Here is a 23870-nt window from a genome sequence, read left to right as displayed (position 1 = left end):
CTAAAGAGAAAGACTGGACAAGTTTGGACAGTAATACGCTTCTTGGTGTTAGAGTTCATAGTCATCTGGATGGTAGAGCTCACTCATGAGGCGGTAGATGTAAGAAGGTGCATTACCCCCAATGTTAGAAATGAAGAGAGTAATGAGCTCTGGAGGGACATAGTCAAACACTGGGCAGTGAACATTAGTCTTTGCCAGGATCTCTCCTGAAAAGAAAAGAGCAGCAGTATTAAGACATAAGCAAACCAAAGAAAGTATATTTAGCCTTCTGCATGTCTTCCTGAGTTCCTAGAGAAACTGGTTGGGCCCATGACATCCTGAAGTCCTTACTGGGATATCCTGAATCCTTTCCAAGTTCCTCACCAATGCCTTTGAATTGTAAGTATACAATAATCTTGGATTGGAGCAACATCCTCTGCTCTTTTGGTAGTTTTTACTGATAGTAGCCCCAGATCCTCTCTGATGCAGATTTACTAACTCATAGCAAGCCTGCTGATTGGAAGTAGAATTTGTATCCCAGTGCCGCCAAAGTTACCATCTAAACAAAAGCTCCTAAGGCCAAAAACAAACCTGAGCCAAACTTAATATATTAGTAGTTTCAGAAGTCTATCACACAAAAATGTGTCATTGAAAGTAACATTCCTAGCTGAAAGGGGGAGACTGTGAGCAGCCACCTTTCTAAAGAGGACACTGGAGTGGAAAACTCACATCAGAAATACTTGATCTGATTGTTGAAACTCAGTAACAAAGTTTCAAGAAATTATGTGAGTTTTAGGAAGAGCAAGCTGCATTCATTGTTGGGCATCTGTTGTGTCCCACAGGAAATTGCCACCTGTCTGGCACCACTATCACAATCCTACATTAAAATGCTGAACGATGCAGACCAGAAGCAAAACTAAAAAGATGGATAATGTTCCAAAAAAACTCTTCTGTATTCTCTATAGTAAAAAAGCTACATATAAAATGGAATGGTTCCCAGCACTTTTTTTTTTTCCCCTTAAGATAATAGGAAATGATTTGGGGTCTCAGACAGTGTTACATTAACATTTTGTACCAAATATTTAAAAAAAAAAAAAAAAAAAAAAAAAAAAAAAAAAACACACAACAAAACAACAAATATATCTTATAATATAAAATAGAATATAAAACAACCATTGCCTGGACTGGCTTGACCAGTACCTTCTGTGAATGGCAGCACTTCTTGTGGTGACACAAACTTGTGGAATGAATCTTCTTCATTAGGGAACTGAATGAGACAGAGTACAAGAAGGTCAAGAAAATAAAGAGCATCTCATTATCCTAGTGAAAACATCCTGGGTGCTAGAAGGAACTGAAGCAGTGGAAGATTTGCCAGGAAACAATAAAGCTCTTTACAACAATCACATAGTACCCATGCCCAGTACTTCAGTAGCATCTACAGTGAAAGGAACTTCTAGAACCTCCTGTGGCCTGTCTGTCCTTTTGCAATGCCTAGGGAACCAGAGCAGAGATGTGACTTTTCAGTCTGCAATTTAATCTGACAACACTGAAAATACTGAGCATAGGAAATAGAGGGCATCTCCATCTGCCACTTCTGTAGGTACAAAGGATCTTTCACTTCTAAAAATATACACAGAAGAAAAAGAATGGTGATGTCACTCTCTAGTAGCATTGGCTCACTCATCTAGTGGCAACCTTATACTCTGTGCGCCTATTACTCAGCAGATTTTGCAAAGAATTTAGCATTGCAGGGAGAGCTTTGAGACCTTGACCTGTGCCAGATCTGGGTGAAGATCTCCTATCTGAAATAGCAGCACTACATGGAGGAGATGACTCATCTACCAATCCTACCTTGGGCCATGTGGTGCTGTCCACCCTAATCTTTCACAAGCAAATATCACCCCCTTATCTCTCTTTAAAGAAGGTGCAGAACTGAAGAGGTGCTGTGCTTACCTGGGGTGAGAGCTTGAACATGGGGGCACATACAATGAGTGGTGTGGAGTGGTGTTTAGCTGCTAGTGCCAGAGTGTGAGTCCCACTCACAGCAATCAGTGCACCGTTGGCCAGGATTGTCTTTGTACCAATGATAACCTTAAAAGACAAATTAGCATTAGAGAGCATCTACCACAGCAAACTGAGGAAGATGAGCTTCCTGGCTGACAACCTTCTGAGTAAGATGGAGTTTGTCAGAGCAGTCAGCAAGCAGTTGGAGTTGCAGGGCACCTGGATGCCTGATCTGTTTTGTGTGGCTTTGGCTCTGCACCAATATGTTCCTCTCCCAACAAGAGCACAACTCCAGCACAGTGATGCCAGCACAGAGAACTTACAGGACAAACATATGCTCTACTGCAGAGACTACCATGCAGAAGTTGGACTGTGTTCCCTGTTCTGCTACAAGCCTAAAAAGTAAGCTGGTCATTTGATTGATTGCTCTCCTGGCTTGGATTCTCACAACTTTTCTGATCATTAGTGACTAAGGCAGAAAATCCTATCACTATGCTGATAGAGTCATCACAATTATTAGGGATTGCACAACATCTCCCTATCTGTAAACAGGGATTATTACAATTTTGAGTATCGCTGAAGAAAGACATAAATCACAGATAGGATCTGTAGGTGATTTGGAAGGCCCAAGCACCAAACCTGCCACGAACTCCCACCAGTAGCAAAGCCCTCCTTACCTTGTTGACTCGAGACATGACAGCAAAAATAGCGGCATCACTCATGACCGTAGTTTCGATGTTCTCTTTAGATAGTCGGACAGCCATTTCATGACCCTGAGGGAGAATATAATTGTGTCCCTGAAACCCAGCTCCTGTACTGCAGTTGTAGAGCACTCAATCCCTGCCTGAACTGCAGAAAACATCAAGCAGCAGACCACAAACACAGCCCTCTGACGGAAGGACAGAGAGCAGAGCAACGAGTCGTCTTTAATCTTTCAACTGCAGAAGCATTCCTGTAACGTTCCGCTTCAGCAGGTGTTCTGCTGACAGCTTGTCTCCAGATACAACAATATGTGTATATGCAATATGACAACACAGCCTGGGCCTTACCTGACAGAAAGGTGCACACTCTGCCACAATGACCTGGAACTTCCGTTTGCGGGCAGCTTCCTTCAGGAAGGCCTCAACAGTGCGTGAGTAGCCGATGGTCATGATCACCTCGTTGGAATGGATGTGCTCCAGTGCCTGCATGGCAATGTTATCGGTGGTGCCCTCTGTAACAGAATGAAGTTATGAGTGGAAAAGAAGCCAGCAAAAGCAACATCTGTGCAGCTGTGCTTCAGTAACATATTTTACCAGAGTGACTCTACAAATTCTGGTAGAGCAGAAGCTCCATCACTACAGAAGTGGGCTGTGCCAGCACCAGACAAGCACCATGCCCACATGATGGACGTTCCAGTTTTACAGTTCAGCAGCACTACAACCGTGTAGAAAGGAGACCTAGGCTTCAGGAGGAGCTCTACATGTCTGTTGTAGGATAAGGTTGTAGGATAAGAAAAACACATCACAGTACTTTGGGCAAAAGGGTGAAATAATGCTTATTGGGATTACGTCCAACCTTGGCAGACTGCTGATACTCTACTTCACAGGGCTCAGTTTAAGACTTCCCAAAAAACCAATAGCATGGGCAGACACCCCTGTTTCTGATGCTTCTTTGAACCAAAAAAAGCACACCTATTCCCATTACTTCAGATTAAACCACCCAGTTCTTCGGTGTCATCTTTCCAGGTAAGAGCAAAAGGAAGCATCAGCCCCATCCCATAGAGATCTCTGTTCATGAGCTATTTTAGCCCCGTCCATACCTAGCTCTATTAGCAGCTCATTGATAGCTTCAATAACGTTTGCTCTGAGAGAAGGGTAGGGAGTGCTGAAATCCTCACTCAGTCCTCCAGAGGTCAGAAGTTTGTGCAGGGAATCTTGCTGATCACTTTCCTCACTGCGCCCATGAAGTCTGCAGAGAAAAAGAGCCCTTCAGCCTCAGGAGAGCATGCAGGTGCAGAGCCTAACACAAAGCAGCTAGCATCCCCACAGCACAGCACGAGGGTGTGAATGGACAGGAAGGAAAACCGTATGCAGGGGTCATGTCACACTGAAGAGCTTGCCTAGCCATCTCTGGCAGAACCTGAAGCTCTGCCAGCGAGCGCTTCCCAAAGCTGCATCCAAGCACAGCAGGTGGAGAGCAGTACTCACAGCTACTGCTGCAGTGGAACAGACCCTCCTGGGGATGCAATAGAAATGGCCAGGTCAGAACCCAAACTGCTCTGGGGAGGGGAGCTTTTGCATCTACTAAAGGAAATGTCATCAGCTATTTTGAAAACCACTGGTCCATTGGTAGTGGTGCCCTTCCCTCTATTATTAAACTTATAGAATCCCTCTGTAGAAGATGCTGGAACATGGAACAGCGGGTGATAAAAGCAATCTCACAAAAGCAAAACACACTGCAGGAGCCTGCTCTGGGTTCTTGGAGGGGCAGAGAGAGCACAAGGAGCACCTCACCGGCCATACTCCTCCCGAATGACCTTCAGCACACGCCGCACCATGTTGCCCACTGTGGTCTCGGATGGCTGTGCTGCTGTCATCCGCTGGCCCTCCGTCCGGATCAGATCCATCAGCTCCCCTGAAAGAGGGCACAGTCTCAGTTATAAACTGCCTGCGGCTGCCCCGTGCACATGTCAGACACCGGTAACACAACGCCAAGGCAAAGCACAGACATGTGCAAAAAGCAACGCCACAGTTTGCACCAGAGGATTTTTGGGTAACGTGAATCACCTGCATACAATGCAGACTTGGAACCTATGAAAGATCATAAGAGATGAGTATGGAGAAAGAGGAAATTCATCTGCAGGTGAGATGAGCAGCATTCTGACTGACATCCCGAGCTTTTAGAAAGACCTTTACGTATACCCCATGCACAGGATGGCAAACTCGGGACGCTGAAATTAACTACCTAAAAGTGGGAGCCACATCCCAAGAAGCTTTTGCGAGGAACTGCATACAGAAACAACTTCTGCCGACAAAAGAAGGAAGCCCAAGCCCAGTCCCAGCCCACGGCACAGCTCTGACAGTCTCGGGGTGGGCGAGGAGCGCGGGCAGACACGGGCGACTCAGAGGGAGCCCGGACCCCGCCGGCCACGCTCGGAGCTCCGCCCCCGAAGCTTCCGGGGCTCCCCGCTGCCGCCCTCCCCCCGCCAGGCCGCAGCCCGGCCCTCACCGGCCCATCCCCACCGCCCGTGCGCGATGATCTTTCGCAGCAGCGACAGCGTCTGCCGCGCCGTGTCCTCAGAGCGCGGCCTCTGCCCGCCGCCCCGTAGCCGCGACACGAAAGCCTCGATCTGCTCCGACAGCTCCGAGCCGCGCTCGGCGGCACCCGGCATGGCGACGGCCGCGACACCGCCGCACGGGCGGGAGAAGCTCTTCCGCTTCCGCCCCTCTCCCGCCCCATTGGCGGACACCGCGGCGCTGCTCCCGCCCCGTAGCGGCGCGGCCAATGAGAGGCGCGGGGCCGGGGCCGCCGGCGCCCTCGTTACCCGGGAGACGGGCGGCGACCCGGACCCGGGCGGCGGGAAGAGCCCGCCCGCGGCATTGACTTTGGAGCGGGCCGCTCTCGCGGCGCAGAGAGCCAAAGCAAACCGGCTGGAAGGGCGCAGCTCCCGGCGGCCCGGCCCTTCCCGCTGGCAGCGCCTGGATAAGGCAGGAATGCGGCTCCGTCTCGTCCGCTTCCCGGCGCGCCGCGGCCACGGCGCAACGCTGCAGCGCCGCTCCGGCCCGCCGCTCTGCTGGGCCGAGGAAGCAGAGCAGGCTGCCAGCCGGACACCAGCGGCGCCTCGGCGATGTACCGCGGCAGCTCGCGCCCAGCGCCCGGGCTGCTCCGGTGTCCCCTGCTGCTCCTGCGTGCCGGGAGGCCGGCCGGATCCCCCGAGCGGCAGCCGGTCACACGCTCGGGTCTGTGCTGGAGAGGTCCGCCGCATTACACGGGGGACGCCGCTGCCCCGCTGCCCCTCTGCGCAGCCGCACTGCAGCCAGGCCGCGAGCCGTGCCTGCCGCTGGGTGCCGGCATGCAGACGCCGCTCCCACGCACGCACCCTGGGAGCGGGCACGCGGGGAATGGGCCAGAGAAAAATGCATTGCGTTGGAGCTTTCCTCTGTTTGTTTACTTATCTGGCTCATAAACAGAGCAGCTCTCCGAGATTAGGCAGGAGGGAGCGAGAGGAAGGGAAACCAGCCCGGGGGTTGTGACCTCCGTGTGGATGCCGAGCTGTTTACATTCCCTGCTCCAGTCCCAGGAGCTGTTGCGGGGCAGTTTCTTCTCAGCCCTTGCCAGGCTGCAGGGTTTGCGAGCTCCACGCTCACGCTGCCCGTTCCCTGCAGCACGTCCCGCCGGGCAGTGCCGCCGCAGCCAGCCGAGGACAGCTGCCAGCCCGGTGTCCCTCGGGGGGCAGAGTTCTGCTTTCAGCCCGCTGCCCCGTATTTCATGAATGAAAGCCTCTGAATGGGGATTTGGGAGCGGTTAGCCTGCGGCCGCGGTAGCTGAGCCGAGCCAGAAGCTGCCTTTCTCTGGAGAACTGGAAGGCATACACCGGGCTCTGGCTGCTTGGCAGGACCGCAGCTGAGAGACATCTGGTTGTCATGGGCCAGCAGCTGCTGCCAGGCTCCAGTGCGTTGGTCTGAGCACCCAGGAGGAGTGAGGAGGGAGGGGAAGCGGGGTGGCATGGTCCCGGCCAGGGTAGCCTGGGACACGTGGAGAGGTGACTGGAAAGCTCTTGGTGTCCTGGTATATCCAGTAACGTCTTGCTGTCTAGCAGGCTGTGGAGGTGGAGAGCTCCTTGGTGGGTCCTGGGCAGCTGTCCAGAGCAGAAGCTAAACTCTGCAACCCCTCTCTTGTCTGCCTCCTGCACGTCACACCTTCTGCATGTCTTCTCTTCCCTGGCATACCCAGATGCCCCTGGGAAGACTTGGCTGCAGCGGCCTCCCAGCTGCCGTGTGAGCAATGCTGTGGGTGAAGGAGCTGAGGAGGGGATGAGCTGGCTGGCAGAGCCAGGCAGATGCACACATGTTCTGTGCCTGTGGAGGAGCTGGGGCATGGCTCATCTCACGCCCAGCACGGTGCACTGCTCCTCAGGAGCTGAAGCTGCACTGTGTAAGTGGATGACACAAAATTGGGAGGAGTTGTTGACTCTCTTGAGGGCAGAGAGGCCTTGCAGAGAGGTCTTGAAAATTTGAAATGATCACCAACTGCATGAAGGTTAACAAGAGCAACTATCTGATTCTGTGCATGGGACAGAGCAGGAGGATGAGAAGCTGCAGAGCAGCCCCACAGAAGGAGCTCTGGTGGTTCTGTTGGACTGCAAACTGATAACGAGCCAGCAGAGTGCCCTGACAGCCCAAAGGGCCAACTGTACTGTGGGGTGTACCAGGCCCAGCACTGCCCCCAGGTGAGGGAGAGGTTGTCCTGCTCTGCTCTGTGCTGTTTGGACTCAGGCTGCTCAGGGCTGTGGTCATGGCCCCATGCTGCCAGAGTTCAAAGGGCAATTGGACAATGCCCTGAGACAGAGTTTCAATTTTGGGTGGCCCTGTGTGGGAGCCAGGAGCTGGGCTCAGTGATCCTTGTGGGTCCCTTTGAACTTGGGGTATTCAGGATTCTTTCTTAGGGGTGGCAACTGGAGACGCTGTCCGTTCTGCCTGATGAATTTTGCATTTATCTTTCCCTGGGGACTGAATGCAATCCCCTGAGTGCTAGTGCGAGGGAGGAGAAGGCAGCACAGAGGCTGGGTAGAGTCTGGGAGCACTGGAACATCGTGTGCTAGGAGGCTGTTTGGATTAGAAACTCTCTGAGGATCAAGTGGGCTGGATGAAATGCCAGGGAAGGGAATTGGAGTTTGCTGAACTCTAGTAATTGGACTCGTCTGTAACACATGGATAAGAAAAGTGAGCTGCTCACGCTCAGCACAGATGAAGGGAAGGAGCCAGTACGCGGGAGCCAGCAGACACAGCCCAGTAGGAATAACAAGGTGGCTGTCTGCACAGCAGTGATTGCACAGGCTGGATAGGTGACATGAGGAAAAGGAGCATGGGGTGACTGCTGGGTGCCAAAGGTTCTTTTGGGCATGAGTGGCAGAGGAGGAGTTCAGGACTGTACAACACGTGATGGCAGGGGGAACACAAACCACAGCCTGAGGAGTTGGGTTCCCCGGAGTGTCTCTGGTCTATGTTCAAAGGAATGGCCCCAGGCAGCAGCTGTGACAGTCGCAGTGGCAGACAAGGCTGTGCAGCCATGGAGGCAGAACTGTAATGAAACAGGAGTGATTCTGTTGAAGGGCTGGGGGAGCCCAAACCGGTGCTTTCTGCATGTTACTGGGAAGAAATTGTGTCACATAGTAAGCAGAGGAACTGGAAATGATAGGCTGAGGCAAGTGCTGAGCACATGGTGAATACTTCAGCTTCCAGGAAAAGATGATAAAAACCCCAAACAAATAGCTGATGATCAAAAGCAGGTATGTGAATAGCTGAGAAACACAGCTCTGTGCGTCTGGAGGAGCACGAAGACATGGCCTGAGTCATCGGCAGTGTTAACATGCTTGAGATTCATGGCTGACTCCGTAGGTACCAGGAGGTGTTCTGCTGCTCTTTGCAGATGAGCCTGGCAAAAATTGCTCCATGAAGGAGCATCTATAGGGAAGTGTGATTGAAGTGGACAGCAAGAAACAGGCAGGATTTGCTGGGGGTGCTCTGAGGGTGGGGTAATAGGACCAGCTCAGTGCCTCGAGATAGCAAATGACTGGGTACAGCTCACTGCTCAGCAGCTCGCACGCATATGCCCCAGCCTCTGCCTGGCAAAGAGCTGATGGCCCACCCTCACATCAGCATGGTGCCCACAGGCAGGCCTGGCAATGCTGACACAGTCCTTGATCCCTCAGGGAAACAAGTAGGTGGTTCCGAATCCGGTCCCGGGATCATCTCTTCTGCCAGCACGTCTGCTGCTTGCTCCCTCCTTTTCAGAGCCTTAAAATAGAGGCCGAGGCTGGGAAGTCACAGGGTTTTTCTAGACTTTGTTGTGGAAGCAGCCCACACTTGTGCCCCCAGTGGGCTGTGCAGGCTGGGCCGTGACCCTGGGGACAAGAGAGAGAGGCACAAGAAGCTGGCACTGTAGTGCCTGTTCTGGGCAGGGAGCCCCGCTCACCAACTTGTTACTCTGCCACCATTCCAGGTCCCTGGTTGGGATACCGGCAGCTGGAGGCTCTGGGTTCAAAGGCCAGGCTGGTCAGGAAGAGTGAGGGAAGTGTGGGGGAAGCCAGCTGTCAGGTAGGAAAACAAGCTCGAGAGAGGGCTGAGGGAGCATGCTGCAGGGATGGTCAGAGGATGCTGGCCCCAGCACCACAACCAACACATCGGGCCTTTGTAGCCAGAAAAGGCATCGGTGTCACTCAGCACTAAGGAGAGCAAGTCAGAAAACTGGCTGGCACCATGCAGGTGGTGACTGGGTCCCATCCCTGCTCAGAGGGCACGCAGCAGGCTGGATGGGCTGGGGAGGAAGCGGTGCTGGGGTTTGCCGACGTGCATCCCTCCAGGATGAGCTCAGGGGAGTCCCCAGGCAAACCTGGCACCACCATCGCTGCTCCAGGAAGCCGGGCCCTTCGGGGGAGACAAAGTGCGTCCTAGCTGCTTTGTGGTCACCGAGGGTCCGTGACACCAGCAGTCTGGGCTGCTTCCTGGTCACCGGCCAGCTCTGCGCAGTTCCTCCACTCACGCGCTCCTCGCGCTGCAGCTGGCTGCCGGGCTCGCTTTACTCATTGTCTGCCGCGGGTGATGCGAGCTATTCAGCGGCTGCCAGGTTTCAGGGAAAGAGAGAGATGAGCCACCCCTCCACCCACGCTCTGGGAAGGGCTTGGGGACGAAGCCCTGCCGATGCACACGTTCACTCCTGTTGGGGTGAGCTGAGTGCAGAGCCCGCGCACGCCATCCCCGCGTCCCATTGCTGCGCTGGTGCTGTGAGCAGAGGTTGGGAGCCTGCTCTGCACAATAGCAAGCCTGCTGCTCCCCCTCTCCTTATGTGTTTGCCTTCCAGAACCAGACAGGGGCTTGCCGTCACTATTATTTTGCTTTGTGTCAATATTATGACAGCTAAAAGCAGGAGAACTGCATCCACATGATAAGCAGCCAGAAGCTCTGGGCTGGGCGTGGATCACATTCGTTTGGCAGGAGAGGATGCCTGGCAGCCCCTGCCCGCAACTGGCTGTGCTGGGAGGTGGTGGGCAGAGGCACGCAGCAAGGTAGCACGTGCGCCGCTCCTCCCTGTTAGACTCCCACCACCTTCATCCCAGGGCTGATGAAGCCTTCATGGTGTGTCGTGAGGGGAGATGTACACAGAAAGAGCTTTGTTCTCTAGTGGAAAGTCACCTCCAGCTCTCATTCAGACCCATTCTCCTGGGGGGCTGCGCAGGACAGGGGCTGCGTGGGGGCTCTCATCAGCTTGGCACAAGGGGCTGCTGCCTGGGCACAGCAACCACACACTTGGTCTGGAAGGCTCGGTTTGGGAAGCTGCTGAGACAGCGCTTACCTGTAGGCACCCACGTATGCTTGATGCTGCGGTTCAGCTCCCTAACCTCACCCTGCTCCTGCAAACACCGTGTCCCAATGTGTCCCCGCCAGCCGACCAGCACGATGTGCTCTCCGTGACTTCCCACCAGCTGCCACGCGCTGCCCTGGTGCAGCCATGTCACAGCGGAGTTGGGAGACAGCCAGCTGGCTTAACCCTCCCTGCTGCCGGCATCACCTTGCCCACAGCTTCACCTCTGTGGGAATGGGGCTTGGCCTCAGGGCCAAACGAGGCTCACACTTGGTGTGAGATGCTGAGCTGAGCAGTGCCTGCCACTGGCTCAGGGTCCTAGGACTCAGGTCTTGCTGTGTCAGATTGCTGCTCGCTGATGGCATCGCCCCTTAGATCTCCAGTGGGATATCAGTGGGGTGCGGCTGCACTGCTGGGATTGCCCTCATGGGTCTTGTGCCCCCTGTGCTCTGAGGCAGCTCTGGTTTCCGCGTAGCCAGCCTGAGGCACAGCGCCGCAGGCAGAGTGCGTGCTGAGCCCTGCTGTTGTGCCAGCACAGGGCAGCCGTCAGGTGTCTGCGGCCTCATCAGCCCTACAGAGGCCACGGGTCCCCAGGGAGGCCAGGTCCATCCCGGGGAACCAAAATAAACAGCAGAGTTCCTGCCACGTGCAGCCGGGGCTGACTAAGGGCAGCCGCTTCCGCCTGCTTCGAGCAGCAACAACAGCCACAATGTTCGAGGTGCGCAGCACGGCCCATTTCCCCCTATTGTCAGCCTGCTGCTCAGCACACACATCCCCTGTGCACCTGGGCTGGGAGGAGAAACCGCGGGGCTGCCCGCAGCCAGGCACAGGAGGCCAGACCTGGCCAAGCTCTGGGGAGTACTGTGGGGCCCAGGAGTCCACAGGCTTGTTCCCTCAGGAGAAACGCTGGCAATGCAGGGGTGCTCTGGGACGAGGCGCAAGGAGTGCAGTGTGTCACATCCCTGTGACGTGTGGCCATGGGGGTCCCGTTGTGGTTGGGTTCAGCACTGCTGGCTGAGGCTGCTCGGGCACAGCATCACACGGCTCTCCGGACTGACCCACGGTGGGCCAGAAATAGCTGCAGCACAAAAATACAGAGCTGAGGTTTCCAGGGTGTTTTCTGAGGGCTCAGTAGGTGACGCAGGAGGGCCAGGAGACAGTTGGCTTCACAGGGACATGAGGATGTTTGTTTGGGCTGTTCTCACCTGAGATGCCAAAGGTGAGATTTTACAGGGGCGAAGACTCCCATGGGGGATGTTGATCCCAGCACAGGACTATAGCAAAGACTCAGTGCAGTGGGGTGAAGCTCTGCTAACAGAGCAGTGAGGTGGCACAGGTTTGCTTGACATATTGGAGACAAAGCTCTTAGCTTTGTGGCTGCCACATCTGTCCTGTCAGGAAACGTTTCCATGAGCCTCCAGCCAGTCACTGAGCCCTGTTCCTAAGGTCTGTGGATCTGGAGCCCCGGGGAGTTTGTGTGGCAGATATCAGGGTGCAGTTATAGCACTGTCCCCAAGCCCTGTCCTATGGCTGGGCCCCTGCTGGATGCTCCCTGCTTACAGGAGGATGTTACTGGTCACAGGTTACCAGCATCCAAATATTATTTTCCCAATCCTGTCTCTGCTTCATGCTACCCGGAAAGGGGATGCTCATCCCAGGAATGTAAACTCTGCCCGAGGCCTCTGAGGAAATAGCTTCAGGACAGGAACAGGATTGCCCTCACAGTGAAGGGCCGGTCCGTCCCCCCTTCCAGCCACACGGCCCCAGGGAGAGCCCTTTGCTCCAGCACCAGTGGGGCCTTGTGTCTGAGGGGTGGCCCCAGGAGACCTTCCCGCAAGGATGGGCTGGCAGCCCTGGAGGCCCCGCATGGTGATGACCTCTGCAATAACAGCGCTCTGCCCTCCGGGTGGCTGTAACTCCTGCACATGGCTGGGGGAAGAACTCCCTTGGCTCCCACCCCAAAGCCATCCCCGGGCAGAGGGGTGCACTGGGCCCAGAGGTGCCATAGGGCAGTGGAGGGCAGCACAGGCACCGCACGGGGATGGCACCTGCTCGCATAAGGGCATGGGAGCTCCAGCAGGCGCTGAGCACCTTGTGGTGGCCCTGAGCAGCTGCTGTGCTGCTGCATGATGGACTGCAGTCCCTTGGCCTCTCTGTGAGCTTACCTCCACAGCACCTCCCTGCTAGGTACCAGCACCTTCCTCATGTGCTCAGTGGTACCAGCACACAGGGGGTCCAGCTGGAGCCTGATGCTTGCTGGTGCCTGAGCTACCACGGCCTGTATGGCCCCGTGTCTCTGGGACAGAGGACGTGGGGCCGGGACGTGCCACAGCAGTGCAAGGATGGATCCCACACGGAGGAAGGCCGGGAGCCCCCGCAGCCCTGCTGCCTCCCAGGAAGCAAGGATACGAGGCCCGGCCTGCAAACAGAGCCCATCTTTACTCAAGCCCCGCAGCCCACGGGGATCGTGTTCCCGCTGGCATCTGCTCCCTCCCACCTCCGGCTGCCACAGCTTCCCTGGCTACCGGGGCTTAAAAATAGCACAGAAAAGGCCACGGAGCTCCTCCGGGTTTAACCTCGACGGCCCGGCCGCCCGCGGCCCACTGAACGGAGCCGCTCCGCGGCCACCGGGCTGCTTTCCTCCGGCCCGGCACCCGCCACCCCGCGCACCCCCGTCCTCCGCGTGCCGGAGAACGTCGGTGCCGGGCAGAACCGGGGTTTAGGCCGGGATCGCTCCCGGGCTCCAGCAGCGGGGAGGGGGGCGGCCCCGCCGCTCCGGGGACGCGGTCGTTCCCGCGTCCCCCGGGGCCGGGCACCTGCTCCTCCCCGCGGCCGGAGCGGGCCGGGGCGGGGGCCGAGGCGGGCGGGGGCGGAGCGGGACAGCGGCGGTGAAATAGGGGCGGCTGAGGGGGACGCGCTCCCATGGCCCGGCGGCGACGGAGCGGGCTGGCATGTGGGGGGCGACGGGGCCAAGACGGTGGCACTGAGTCGGGGTCGGGGCGGCGATGCGGCTGCTCGGAGCCTTCCTGCGGCTGCTGCTGGCCGGGGCACTGGGAGCGCCGCCCGCCCCGGTGAGAACCGGGGGGATCGAGCGGGGAGGTCGGAGCGGGGCCGCCGCCCGGGGCTGGAAGGCGGCGGTCCCGCCGTGCCGCTCCTACAACGCCCGCTTTTCCCTCCCTGCAGGCCCCGGAGACGCGGGGGACAGCCAGCGCGGAGGCGCCCGGTGAGTCGGCGGCGGGCGTCGGTGCGGGACTGCGGGCGGTTTCCCGGCTCCGGGCTCGTCGTCTCGCAGCCCCGCGGCCCGGGCGGCGCCCCCGGTCGGTGCTGCGCCTCCGAGCGATGCTACGGGACGGCGCAACGCGGCTCCGCCGCGGGGGGAGCGGCGGGGAAGCGGGAGGCAGCTCGCCTGGACCCGGGGCTGTGCCCCTGCTCTCTGACGGCCGGCAGCGCAGCCGCCGGGGGTACGGAGCCGGCAGGCAGGTACAGAGCCCTGGGGCGACGGGTGGCTGCGCGAGGTCCGCAGCAGAGCAGTGGCAGTCTCTTTGGGGGCACCGGGGGATCCTCCGCATCCCGCTCTGCGATGGGGACAGCGCTGCAGGGCTCGGCTGGGGACCCTCTTCTCCGGGGCACCCCTTAGAGCCCCCCGGTCTCTTGCAGTCCTAACCTTTAAGGAGATCTGGAACCGTAGCTTCTGCCGGCCTCGGGAGCAGCTAGTGGATATCATTACCGAGTTCCCCAACGAGGTGGAGTACATCTTCAGGCCCTCCTGCGTCTCCTTGCAGCGCTGCGGGGGCTGCTGCGGTGATGAGGGGCTCCGCTGCGTCCCCGTGCAGACCGGCACGGTCACCGTGCAGGTGAGCACCGCCCCGTGGGGCCGGGGTTGGCGGTGGGTTCCTGGAAACCTTTGCGCTCGCGGCCTCCCAACCTCACGGCGCTGTAGGGGACCCGCACAAGTGCCCAGCCAGAGGGGTACCTACGTTCTCCGGGAGGTCGGGTGAGACCTCTGGTGGCACGGACCTCTCTCTCCTCTTCCTTGCCCTCTCCTCAGTGCGCGGTCCATAACAAGAGCTGCTGCCACCAACTTTCTGCGTCCCCGTGGGGCCGGGGTTTCCCTGCGGCTCGCGATCCTGCCAGCGGGGATGGCAGGGAAGTTCCCATGTGCCAGGGGACGCACACAGCGGTGCTGGCAGCAGACGTGGGATGGGCAGGGTGAGCACGAGGGGCCGTGGTTGTTTCATGGTAAGCAGGGCGGCTCGTGTCTTCGCTCTGCACTGCCGGTAGTCGGTATGCTGCTGCTGTGCTGTGGGTGAGGGACTGGAAAGCCTGCAGAGATTGAAAGCACATCAGAAGTCAGGAGGGGAGCTACCAAAAAAAAAAAAAATAAATAAAATAAAATAAAAAAAATAAAAAAAATAAAAAAAATCTTAATTAGAGCAAAAATTTGAAACAAGTAAGAGGTGGGGACCTGTGCCCTTCCTGGGCTCCCCAACACAGGAGGCATTCAGCTGCAGTGCACAGGTCAGTGTGGGTCACAGCACGGTTGAACATTCCCAGAGAAGCCCCTGAGTGTGTGGGTTGCCCCCCTGGCTGCTCTGCAGGCTGACGTGCGGCAGGGCAAATCCCACACCCCCAGCACAGGAGGCACCATTGTCTGGACTGTGGCCCACTGTGGTGGGAGGAGTGGCAGCAGTGGGAATGGTCTGGAAAACTGGGCTGGGAGAAATGCCCTTCTGAGAAGGAAGATGTGCAAAGCAGTCAAATGTATGAAAGGTCTTTGTAAAGTCAGACCGAATATCTGTTCTAAAGCTGAGAAATCCCTACAGGAGACTTAATGCAGCCCCAAAGGCACAAGGAGGTGTTAGAGAGCTTCCAGAGCCACAGCCCAGCTGGAGCTGCTGCCTATGGAGGCAGAGGCCCTAGAACTGAGGAGTGGGCCTGCCCTGTTCCTGGACATGGTGCTGGGTGGTCATTGTCCTGCATTGAGTGGAGGTGGAGAAACGATGCCTCGACAGTGGGCTGGGAAGTAACCTTTGTTCCTTTCAGCTTGTGAAGATAAAGCCCAATGGGGAGGCACCCTACGTGGAGGCACCCTACGTGGAGATGTCGTTCACTGAGCACAAGCAGTGCGAATGCAGGTAGGGCTCACTGTGCTGCTGAAGCCCTCCAAGCCCACCTGCCACCCCTACATGGGGCAAGGGGACATGCTGGGGCCTTTCCCATCTCAGCTGTGCTGGGTTTTGCTGGAGCTCATGGCCCCAGGCTGCACTGTGTCTCTGCAGCACATTCCCTGCAGCTCAGGGGTGTGGTGAGCTTTGATCAGGCACTGAGCACTTGGTGAGTTGGGGTGCATGTACCCCCATCTCCTCACCTGCCTTGGCACCATGTGCTGCTGTGGGCATAGGGTAAGGCAGCTCTGGAGCAGCGCACCCAAGCCTTGGAAGGATGCTCTGTGACTTGGCACAAATGAGTGTGACAAATGAGTGTAGGCCAAAAGGCCGGGCCTTGCATCTCCCTTTTGGACAGGCTGCCTGATCCGAGGATGGTGATTTAGGGTTTACATCTGAGCTTAAATGCATGGCACCAATCTGGCAAGACCATGCAGCACTGCCCTGGGACAGATGCTCATCACCGCCTGTCAGCCTGGCACAAAGTTAACTGCAGTGGGTCACTGCCCTTTGGTATCAGCAGTGGAGTGTTGCAAAGAATGGGAAGCACGTCCTGCTGGGCAGTATGAGCCTTGTCCAGAAGAGCATAAGGATCCCATGCCAAGTGTTCTCCCACAGCAGTGCAGGCAGTGATGTTGGAGCAGGCCCGGGGCTGTCCTGCTTCATGCTGGCTCTGGAGCTGTCTGTCAGTGGATGTGTAAGGAGCGGGAAGAGGCACGTGTGCGACTTCCCCCTGCTTCCAGCTGTGTTCCGTGAGGGAATTTCCTGAGCCTGTTGTGGTTTCCCTACATGGGGTGATTCCTGGGGCAGCATTCACAAGTTCGCAGTCTGGCTTCAGGTCTGTCTTGCACCTGCACAGCCTTTTGTCTTCTCATCAAGCACCCTTCAGCACTTTTACATTTCTCCCCTTGTTAAGTTCAGTGTAAATGCAGCGGATGGAGCCTAGCCATGGCTCATAATGGGGATGCTTGAGCCACAGATGCTGTGGCTGGTGTCAGCCAGCCACTGCTGAAGCCCAGGGGTGTCACCGAGTCTGTTGTCCCCCTGTCTACTGTGGTCAGTGAGGGGCTGAAAAGTGAGCAGGAGTTATTGAGTATGTTTTAAGGATGCTGGGGTGCTTTGGCAGCCCCTTGGCAGCTCCCAGCTGGCACTGCCCCATAACCACCCTGCTCTCCCCACAGGCCGCGGCAGGACCTGGCGAGGCCAGGCAGGTAAGTGGCATTGGGGCGCACCGCTGCTGGGGCTGCGGGTTCAGTGCCCACATGTCAGCCTCTCTTTCCTGCTTTGCTTTTGAAGGAGGAGACTCAAGGGCCGAGGTAAGAGAAGACAAGACAAGAAGAGACGTAAAGACTGCGAGCTGTAAGTGAGCAGGGCAGGCATGGGTGGTTCGCTTCTTGACAAGGATCAGCTGCGGTCAGGTGTTAGGTCTGGTGCTGTGAGTAGAGTGGAACAAATGCAGGAAGGAGCAGGACAGAGGGGACAGCGTGGGGCTGGGAGATTGGACACACACCAATCCATGTACAGTAGGCCTCTGGCAGGGATGCTTGAAGCTGGCTGGTCCCACTCAGGGTGGGGATGGGTGGATGGAGCGGTGAATTTGTTGCATATGGCTATATTGCCTGCACAGTCCATGCTGAGTTCTTCATCCATGAATTTCCAGTTCTAGCCTCATTCTGCTGCCAGCCGTGTCCTTACTGCAGTCCTTGGCCAGCTGCTGTTTGGGTTACTCCTGTCCTTACCCTCGCTGTGTCCTGCTGACTCTTGCAAACAGCCTGCTGGGGCTGCAGAGCAGGCACTGCCTGGGGATGAACCTGGTTCTGGCACTTTGCTTTTTATACTCCTCTCTGTCTGAAGTGTGCTGCTCAGTGCTCTGCCAGCACCTACAGCTCCACACCCCTCTCCTTGCTATGGAGCTCCAGATCTCATGGCTCTTCCCTCAGTTTGGTGTTGAGGCTGGGCATGGGGAGGGCTGAGGGGCAGAAGGTGATTCTGGTACTGCAGAGCCCAGTGGTTCTCACACTGTGCTGTGCTTCCCTTGCAGATGTGGCACACCACGCAGGTAGCCTCCGCTCTGCCCCTGGCCTCGCTCCTGCCTCTGGAGCTTGAGCCTATGGCACTTCTGCCCAGTGTGGGGACGTGTGGTGCTGAGCCCCTTGGAGTGACAGTGCTGGGGAGCAGGACTGAGGCAGGAAGGAGCCGACGAGATTCATGCTTGGCTTGGGTGGAAGCGTATCCTGGAGCCAAGCATTCTCTTGCCCCATCTGCACTGGTTGCAGCAGGACTAAAGGACCCAGAAGGGAGGATGAGGAGCCGGAGCTGCAAACTGGTGCTGGAGGGCATCTTGGGGCTGAGAGGAACAGAGCTGTGGGCATGCTGCTGGAGCTGGGTGCAGTGTGGAGTGGGAGTGAGCAGGGCTGGAACCACAGAACTATTGTGTCCTACAGGCAGAGGGGAGGGAGCACAGCTGGGATGGGTCCCCATCTGGGCAAGGTGCAGCCCAGAAGGGTGTCTGAAGGGGAGGGGAGCTTGGCAAGCCCTTCTGTAGGCACGGGGAGGAACTGGGGTGCTTCAGACCCTTCCTGTATCCACAGCCACATCCCAGCGGTGCCCTTCTGAATAAAAGCTGGGGGTGGACCCAAGAGCTGGGTGGGTGAGTGCTCCTCTCTTTTACAGCAGCTGGAGGGCCCTTCCAGCCAGTGCCCAGACTGGCGGTCCCAGCTACTGCGGCACTCATCCCATTCCTGGTGTGGTCCTGCACTGACTCCCTCTGTTTTGTTGAGGTCTGGTCCCATCTTGCTGTCCTACAGCTGTCCCTTGGCCTTGGTGGAGCTGATGCTGGGGCAAACTGCCCAGGGGCTTTCCTATCCAAGAAATGTACTCCATTCATCTGGCACTGTAGCATTGTCTGTTACTGGGAACACACTGGTATGGGCAGGGGACTATCATCCCCAGTCTGGGGAGCTACAGGCACTCATTTTCTGTTTGCCCCGGTAGTGGAGAAAGGGCTGGGGGCTCCTCCCTGGGGCCATGATGGCACTTCAGCCAGGGCCATGGACAGCCCACACCCTGGTTCCTGCTTACCTTAAGCACTGCCCCTGGGACTCCTCCATTCCACCCCCAGTGTTGGATCTGGCTGCTACATGCATTCTGTGCTCTTCTGTACCCTTCATCAGCACACAGACCCTAAGGACAAAATGGGGAACTGATGGCACTGAAGTTCCTAGGCCCAGTCCTGCATTCAACCACCCTCTTCGCGAGTGTGGAGCTGACTAGAGCTCGCTCAGCTTTGGCAGCCCCTGACAAGCCACAGCTGGGGGTGTATTTCTACAGACCTGAAGCGGCTGTGTGATGGCTCAGCTGCTGCTCTCAGCTGAGGAGAGATATGGCTTATCCTGTGCTGGGTAGTCAGAGAGGGCTGCAGCATGGATAGGAGATTTGGGGCAGCCTTCTCAGGTCTGATAGTGCTAGGTGGGGGTCCTGGTGCGGGCAGCTTGCTGCGCTGTGTGCCCGTTCAGCAGGCCCAGAGGTGCTGTGAGCAGCAGGAGCCACCGGCAGTGCTGAGGGATGGCCCTGATGGCCTTGCATCCTTTGTAACAGTAAAACTTTCGCCATGGTAGTTTTATGACCTTTGAGAATGAAACTATGTAAAAACAAGACTGTTAATTAATTTAAAAGCCTGTCAGGTATGATTATTGGGGTTAAAAACCCGGAGCCCCACAACAAGTGCAACAGCCTAATGTTTCCCTTGCCCTTCTGCTGGCCAGGTAAGACGGCCGGGCACCCAGCTCGCCTATCCCGGGCCGTGCCTTACCCCTGCGGGTGAGGGGAGGCCGGGCCGTGCACGCTGCAGCCGGTAGGGCCCTGGGGAAGCAGCGGGACCCCACGGCGCTATCGGTGCCTCTGGCTCGTGGAGGCTCCCGGTGCTGCTGAGCAAAGGTTTGTTTAAGGAGGCCTGCAGGGCCGGGCTGCGGCGGGAGGGTCAGCGGGGACGGAGTGTCGGCTAGGAGCGGGCTGCAGCGGGGCTACACGACCGCGTGCTGTGGGGCGTAGCCGTTGTGGCGACAGCGGATCCCGTCCCGGCGTGCCGGGAAGCTCCCCGCTTCCCCCGGCGCCGCGCACGATCCGACAGCGGCAGCCTCCGGAGGTCTGGGGCTTTCACCGGCTCCCAGGCAGCCGCTGAGGACCCTCGGACTCCAGCGCCGCGGAGCTCCGCGCGCACCCGCCCCACCGGTGCGACGGTGGGAGCCCCCCGCGCGTTCCCGCGCCGCGATGATCTCACCCGCGGCCAATGGGCGGGCGGGGCCGCCGCCGGGCGCGCTCCTGCCGAACGCGGATCCCGAGGCGGCCGCGCGCAGCCCCGGCGGGGCGGGGCGGGGCGGGGCGGGGCGGGGCGGGGGGTAGGAGGATGCCCGAGCCCCGCGCCGCGGCCCCGCGCCCCCGGGCCCCATGAGCCGGCCGGGCCGGGACTACCTGGTGGAGGCGGCGCGGCAGCTACGGCTGGCGCTGGAGCGAGACGTCAGCGAGGACTACGAGGAGGCCTTCAACCACTACCAGAACGGCGTGGACGTGCTGCTGCGCGGCGTGCAGGGTGAGGGGCGCGGGCGCGGGCGCGGGCGCGGGGGGGAGGGGGCGCGGTGCGGAGTCCGGAGGGTCCGGGCGGGGCCGCCGCCCTCTCACACCGCCCTCCGCCCTCAGTGGAACCCAACCGGGAGCGGCGCGAGGCCGTGAAGCGGAAGATCACGCAGTACCTGCGGCGCGCCGAGGAGATCTTCACCTGCCACCTGCAGCGGGCGCTGGGCGATGGCAGCCCCGGCGGCACGGTGAGCCCCGAGCGGGGGCCGCGCCCTCGTCCCCGTCCGGGTGACGCGTGGCGGTGGGTCCCTCACCCCGGTTCTCCCCGCCCGCAGGGGTACAGCAGCCTCCGCCTGCGGCCCGTCAGGACGCTGCGCTCGGCGGTGGACAACCTGCGGCGGTGCCGGGTGCTGGCGCTCATCGACAAGGTGAGGCCGGAGCGCGAGAGGGGTGCGGGGGTCCCGGCCCGCCCTGGTGGCTCTGGGTGCGAGCGGTCACCGCGTCTGAACGGTGCCGTACGCTTCCCGCAGGTGCAGGTAGTGCAGGACCCGGCAACCGGCAGGACCTTCATCCTGAAGGTGGGTAACGGCTCCGGGCTTCCCCCGCCTCCATCCCGTAGTGGCCCGGGGTCCTGCAGCACGTAGGGCCGAGTGGTCGGTGCTCCTCAGCTCCTTTGTCGTGCGGCTCAGTAAAGAGCGGCTCGAGGAGCCTCCTCTGGAGCCTTCCCGATCTGCAGTTGTCTGCTTACCCCTCTCAGCCGCCTCCTGTGAGCAGGAGGGAAGAGGTCCTCTTCATCTGTTTGCTTCTCCACTGGGCCTTAGCCTTGCGACGGTGGCCCAGGCTTCGCCTCGCGTTCTGCCCTGAAAGCAGTGGTGGGTCACACGCATGGTGTGCCCAGCACAGGTGGCGGGCACTTCCAGCACCCTTGGAACACAATAGTCCCCTATAAATAAAGGACTTTGGCATGCTGCCACAGCCCTCTTGGCTGGGTCCTGTCCTGACAGGGCCTGGGAAGCTCACACCTTCCACCTGTAACCCCCAGTGACCTGTACTCTACCTCCTCAGAGCCTCCCCAAGTCCTTCGTGGAGACCCGCACCCGCCAGACCATCATCCCACATGGCGTCCCCTTTATGGTGAAGCTGCTGTGCTACTACACAAGTGAGGACTCCATCTTCCTGCACCTGGAGCACGTGCAGGGTGAGTGCAGCGCTGCCTCCCGCTCCTTCCCCGGCCTTAACGCATCAGCTGTGTCTCCGTGGGTTAGGTCTGCCTTATCTGCTGGCGCAGCCCTTCTCAGGAGGATGTATGGTTAGAGATGAAGAGGCTACGCAATGGGTTTGAGATCAGACCAAAGAGAGGGGATGGCAGATGGGGAGATGATGGGGTGCGTGGTGTGGTACCTGTCTTGCTTTGTGCCCCATCGCTTCTTCTTCTTTGCTTTCCAGGGGAGACACTGTGGTCCCACCTGCGTGCCAAGTACCGCTCTCAGCAGGGCCCTTCCCCCAGCTCTGGTTCCCTGTGTACTGCAGTCCCCCCAGCCCTGCAGGGCCATGGGGGAGAGAACAGCGAGGACAGCACCAAAGGGAGCAGCCAGGGCTCCTCCAACCAAGCTGCATTCACTCCCAGCCCCAGCCTCTGCGAGCAGGGTCTGGTCTTCCACACCCAGAGCTCTGTGACCACTGGCGAGGCCAAGGGCTGCATGTTGGCAAGAACAGCTCAGCATGAGCCCAGGGCTCTCAGTGGCCAGACTGCCAGTCTGACCCGTGGTTGTGCTCCAGCCCCATCGGGACTCTGCAGGGCTCCGGCTGCCTGGGGGCACGGCCGCACGGCCTGGGCTGTGAAGGAGGAGCAGGTGCAGATGTGGGCAGCAGAAATCCTCTTGGCCATAGAGGGGCTTCACCAACAGGGTGTGTTGTGCCGGGACCTCAATCCCAGGAACCTGCTGCTGGATACAGCTGGTAGGTGGAGGCTGGCCACTGGGCTGGAAGATGGCTGCTCACCCAATTGCCAGGAGTCTCAGGCTTCCTGAGCCTGTTGTGGTGGGAAGATGGGGAGGTTTGTCTGAGCCTGAAAGCATGATCTGAGACTTCCAAGAGGTTATTATGAGAGGTGTGTCTAGAGGGAACATGGCTGCAGGAATATGCTGCTTCCGCTCCTGTGTGGACCTGTCTGCCTGGGAGATCCTGGCACAGGGAAGTTGGGAGCAGCTGAGCAGTATTTGAGGTTGGTGGAACTGCCCTTTTACCCAGGTTGTACTTGTGACCCAGGGTTCCTTGAGCCTGCCATTTGCTTCAAGTCATGGGTACCTCCCTGGGCAGCTGGAAAAGTTTGAGGCAAACTGAAGAGCCACAAAATGCTTAGGAACAAAAATCAGAATTTTGCAAGGGGAAAGTTGGCCTTCCTCTTCTGCTGTGCTCCTCATTGCTGCCTGCTCCAAGGTCCATGGACTAGCCCCCATCTAAGCAGCCTGCTCTCAGCAGGGGATGCTCAGTGTCCCTGCACTCAGGGCACAGCAGAGGCCGTGTGTCCCAGCTGTCCCCAGTAAGGGCTTATTGCCAGCTGAGTGGCTGGGCCTTGGCTTTGTGCTCTGCCAATTTTGTCTTAACCTCTTTGGTGCTGGCCTTCAGGTCACATCCGTCTCACCTTCTTTGGCCAGTGGACAGAGGTAGAGCCACAGTACTGCAGCCAAGCACTGGAGCAGCTGTACAGTGCCCCAGGTAAGGCTCACATCCTCTGCCCAGTGCTACTGATCGGGGGGAAGGCCAGCTGCACGCAGGCCTACCGTGTAACAGCCTCGGGGCTGCTGCCCAGGCCCAGCTCCTTACTGCCAGCCCAAGTCCCTCACTGGCTCTTTCTGCAGAAGTGGGGGGCACCACAGAGCCGACTGAAGCAGCGGACTGCTGGAGCTTTGGGTCACTGCTGTACGAGCTGCTGACTGGAGTGGTAAGAAGCAGTGGGGCTGGGATGGGGCACACGGGACACAACAGTGCAAGGGGCTGCATTCCAGCACTGGCCCCCTGCTGCAGTGTTCCAGGAGTGTGGTTCCTAGTGCCCTGTGAGCTGAGAGCCTTGGATTTTAACCTGCCACGCTGGGATGGGAGTGGGTGGTACTGAAGGCTCAGCAGGGTGTTACTGCTCTGATCAGTGCAGCTGCTCACTGTCACCCTCTGCCTCCTACAGCCTCTGTTCCAAAGCCATCCAACAGGGATCTACCCTCACACACAGCTGCTTCTGCCCGAGGGTCTCAGCCTGGCAGCTACATCACTACTTACTCAGGTAAAGGCTGAAGAGCCAAGTCAAGCCTAGGCAGCTTTCCCAGTGCACCCATCTTCCCCAGCTAATCTCCTATGTTTCTCTGCAGCTCCTGCAGCACAACCCCAAACAGCGTTTGGGTGCAGGAGGAGGTGGAATCTCCAAGCTCAAGTCCCACTCTTTCTTCAGCACCATCTCTTGGAGCAAGCTGGTGGGCTAAGCAGGGGAGCTCGAGGGGCTGCGTCCTACCCAAAGCCTGTGAACCCACTTGGCTCTTCTGCCTGCAGTGGTGGGAGGCCTGCTTGTAAAGGGGGAGGGCACATACAAGGTTTTGT

General features: G+C 58.2%; 3 protein-coding genes across 3 annotated transcripts; 2 read left to right on the top strand and 1 right to left on the bottom strand.

Annotated features, from left to right (window-relative positions):
- Positions 1–48: 48 nt before the first annotated feature.
- On the bottom strand, positions 49–5356 carry EIF2B2 (eukaryotic translation initiation factor 2B subunit beta; the record flags this gene model as incomplete). Its single annotated transcript, XM_079536762.1, has 8 exons — positions 49–206; positions 1180–1246; positions 1933–2070; positions 2661–2756; positions 3033–3196; positions 3785–3933; positions 4479–4599; positions 5194–5356. The coding sequence occupies 8 exons, from the start codon at positions 5354–5356 to the stop codon at positions 49–51; spliced, it is 1056 nt and encodes a 351-aa protein (XP_079392888.1).
- Positions 5357–13550: 8194 nt separating this feature from the next.
- PGF (placental growth factor) lies at positions 13551–17773 on the top strand (the record flags this gene model as incomplete). The annotated part of the gene is made up of 7 exons (XM_079536976.1): positions 13551–13616; positions 13729–13768; positions 14203–14399; positions 15589–15680; positions 16892–16921; positions 17007–17069; positions 17752–17773. 7 exons carry the CDS (start codon positions 13551–13553, stop codon positions 17771–17773), a joined length of 510 nt encoding a protein of 169 aa, XP_079393102.1.
- A 2225-nt stretch (positions 17774–19998) lies between these two features.
- RPS6KL1 (ribosomal protein S6 kinase like 1) lies at positions 19999–23755 on the top strand (the record flags this gene model as incomplete). The annotated part of the gene is given in 12 exon segments (XM_079537804.1): positions 19999–20088; positions 20091–20108; positions 20112–20327; positions 20330–20530; positions 20618–20710; positions 20813–20860; positions 21348–21480; positions 21729–22241; positions 22911–23000; positions 23144–23226; positions 23464–23559; positions 23621–23755. Coding segments are annotated over 12 exon segments (1716 nt in total).
- Between the last annotated feature and the right edge of the window lie 115 nt (positions 23756–23870).

The sequence above is a fragment of the Tetrao urogallus genome, assembly GCF_951394365.1.
Source record: "Tetrao urogallus genome assembly, chromosome: 6".
NCBI classification, from domain to species: domain Eukaryota; kingdom Metazoa; phylum Chordata; class Aves; order Galliformes; family Phasianidae; genus Tetrao; species Tetrao urogallus.
The sequence above is the reverse complement of the archived record's forward strand: the minus strand, read 5'-3'. Positions and strand labels throughout refer to the sequence as shown.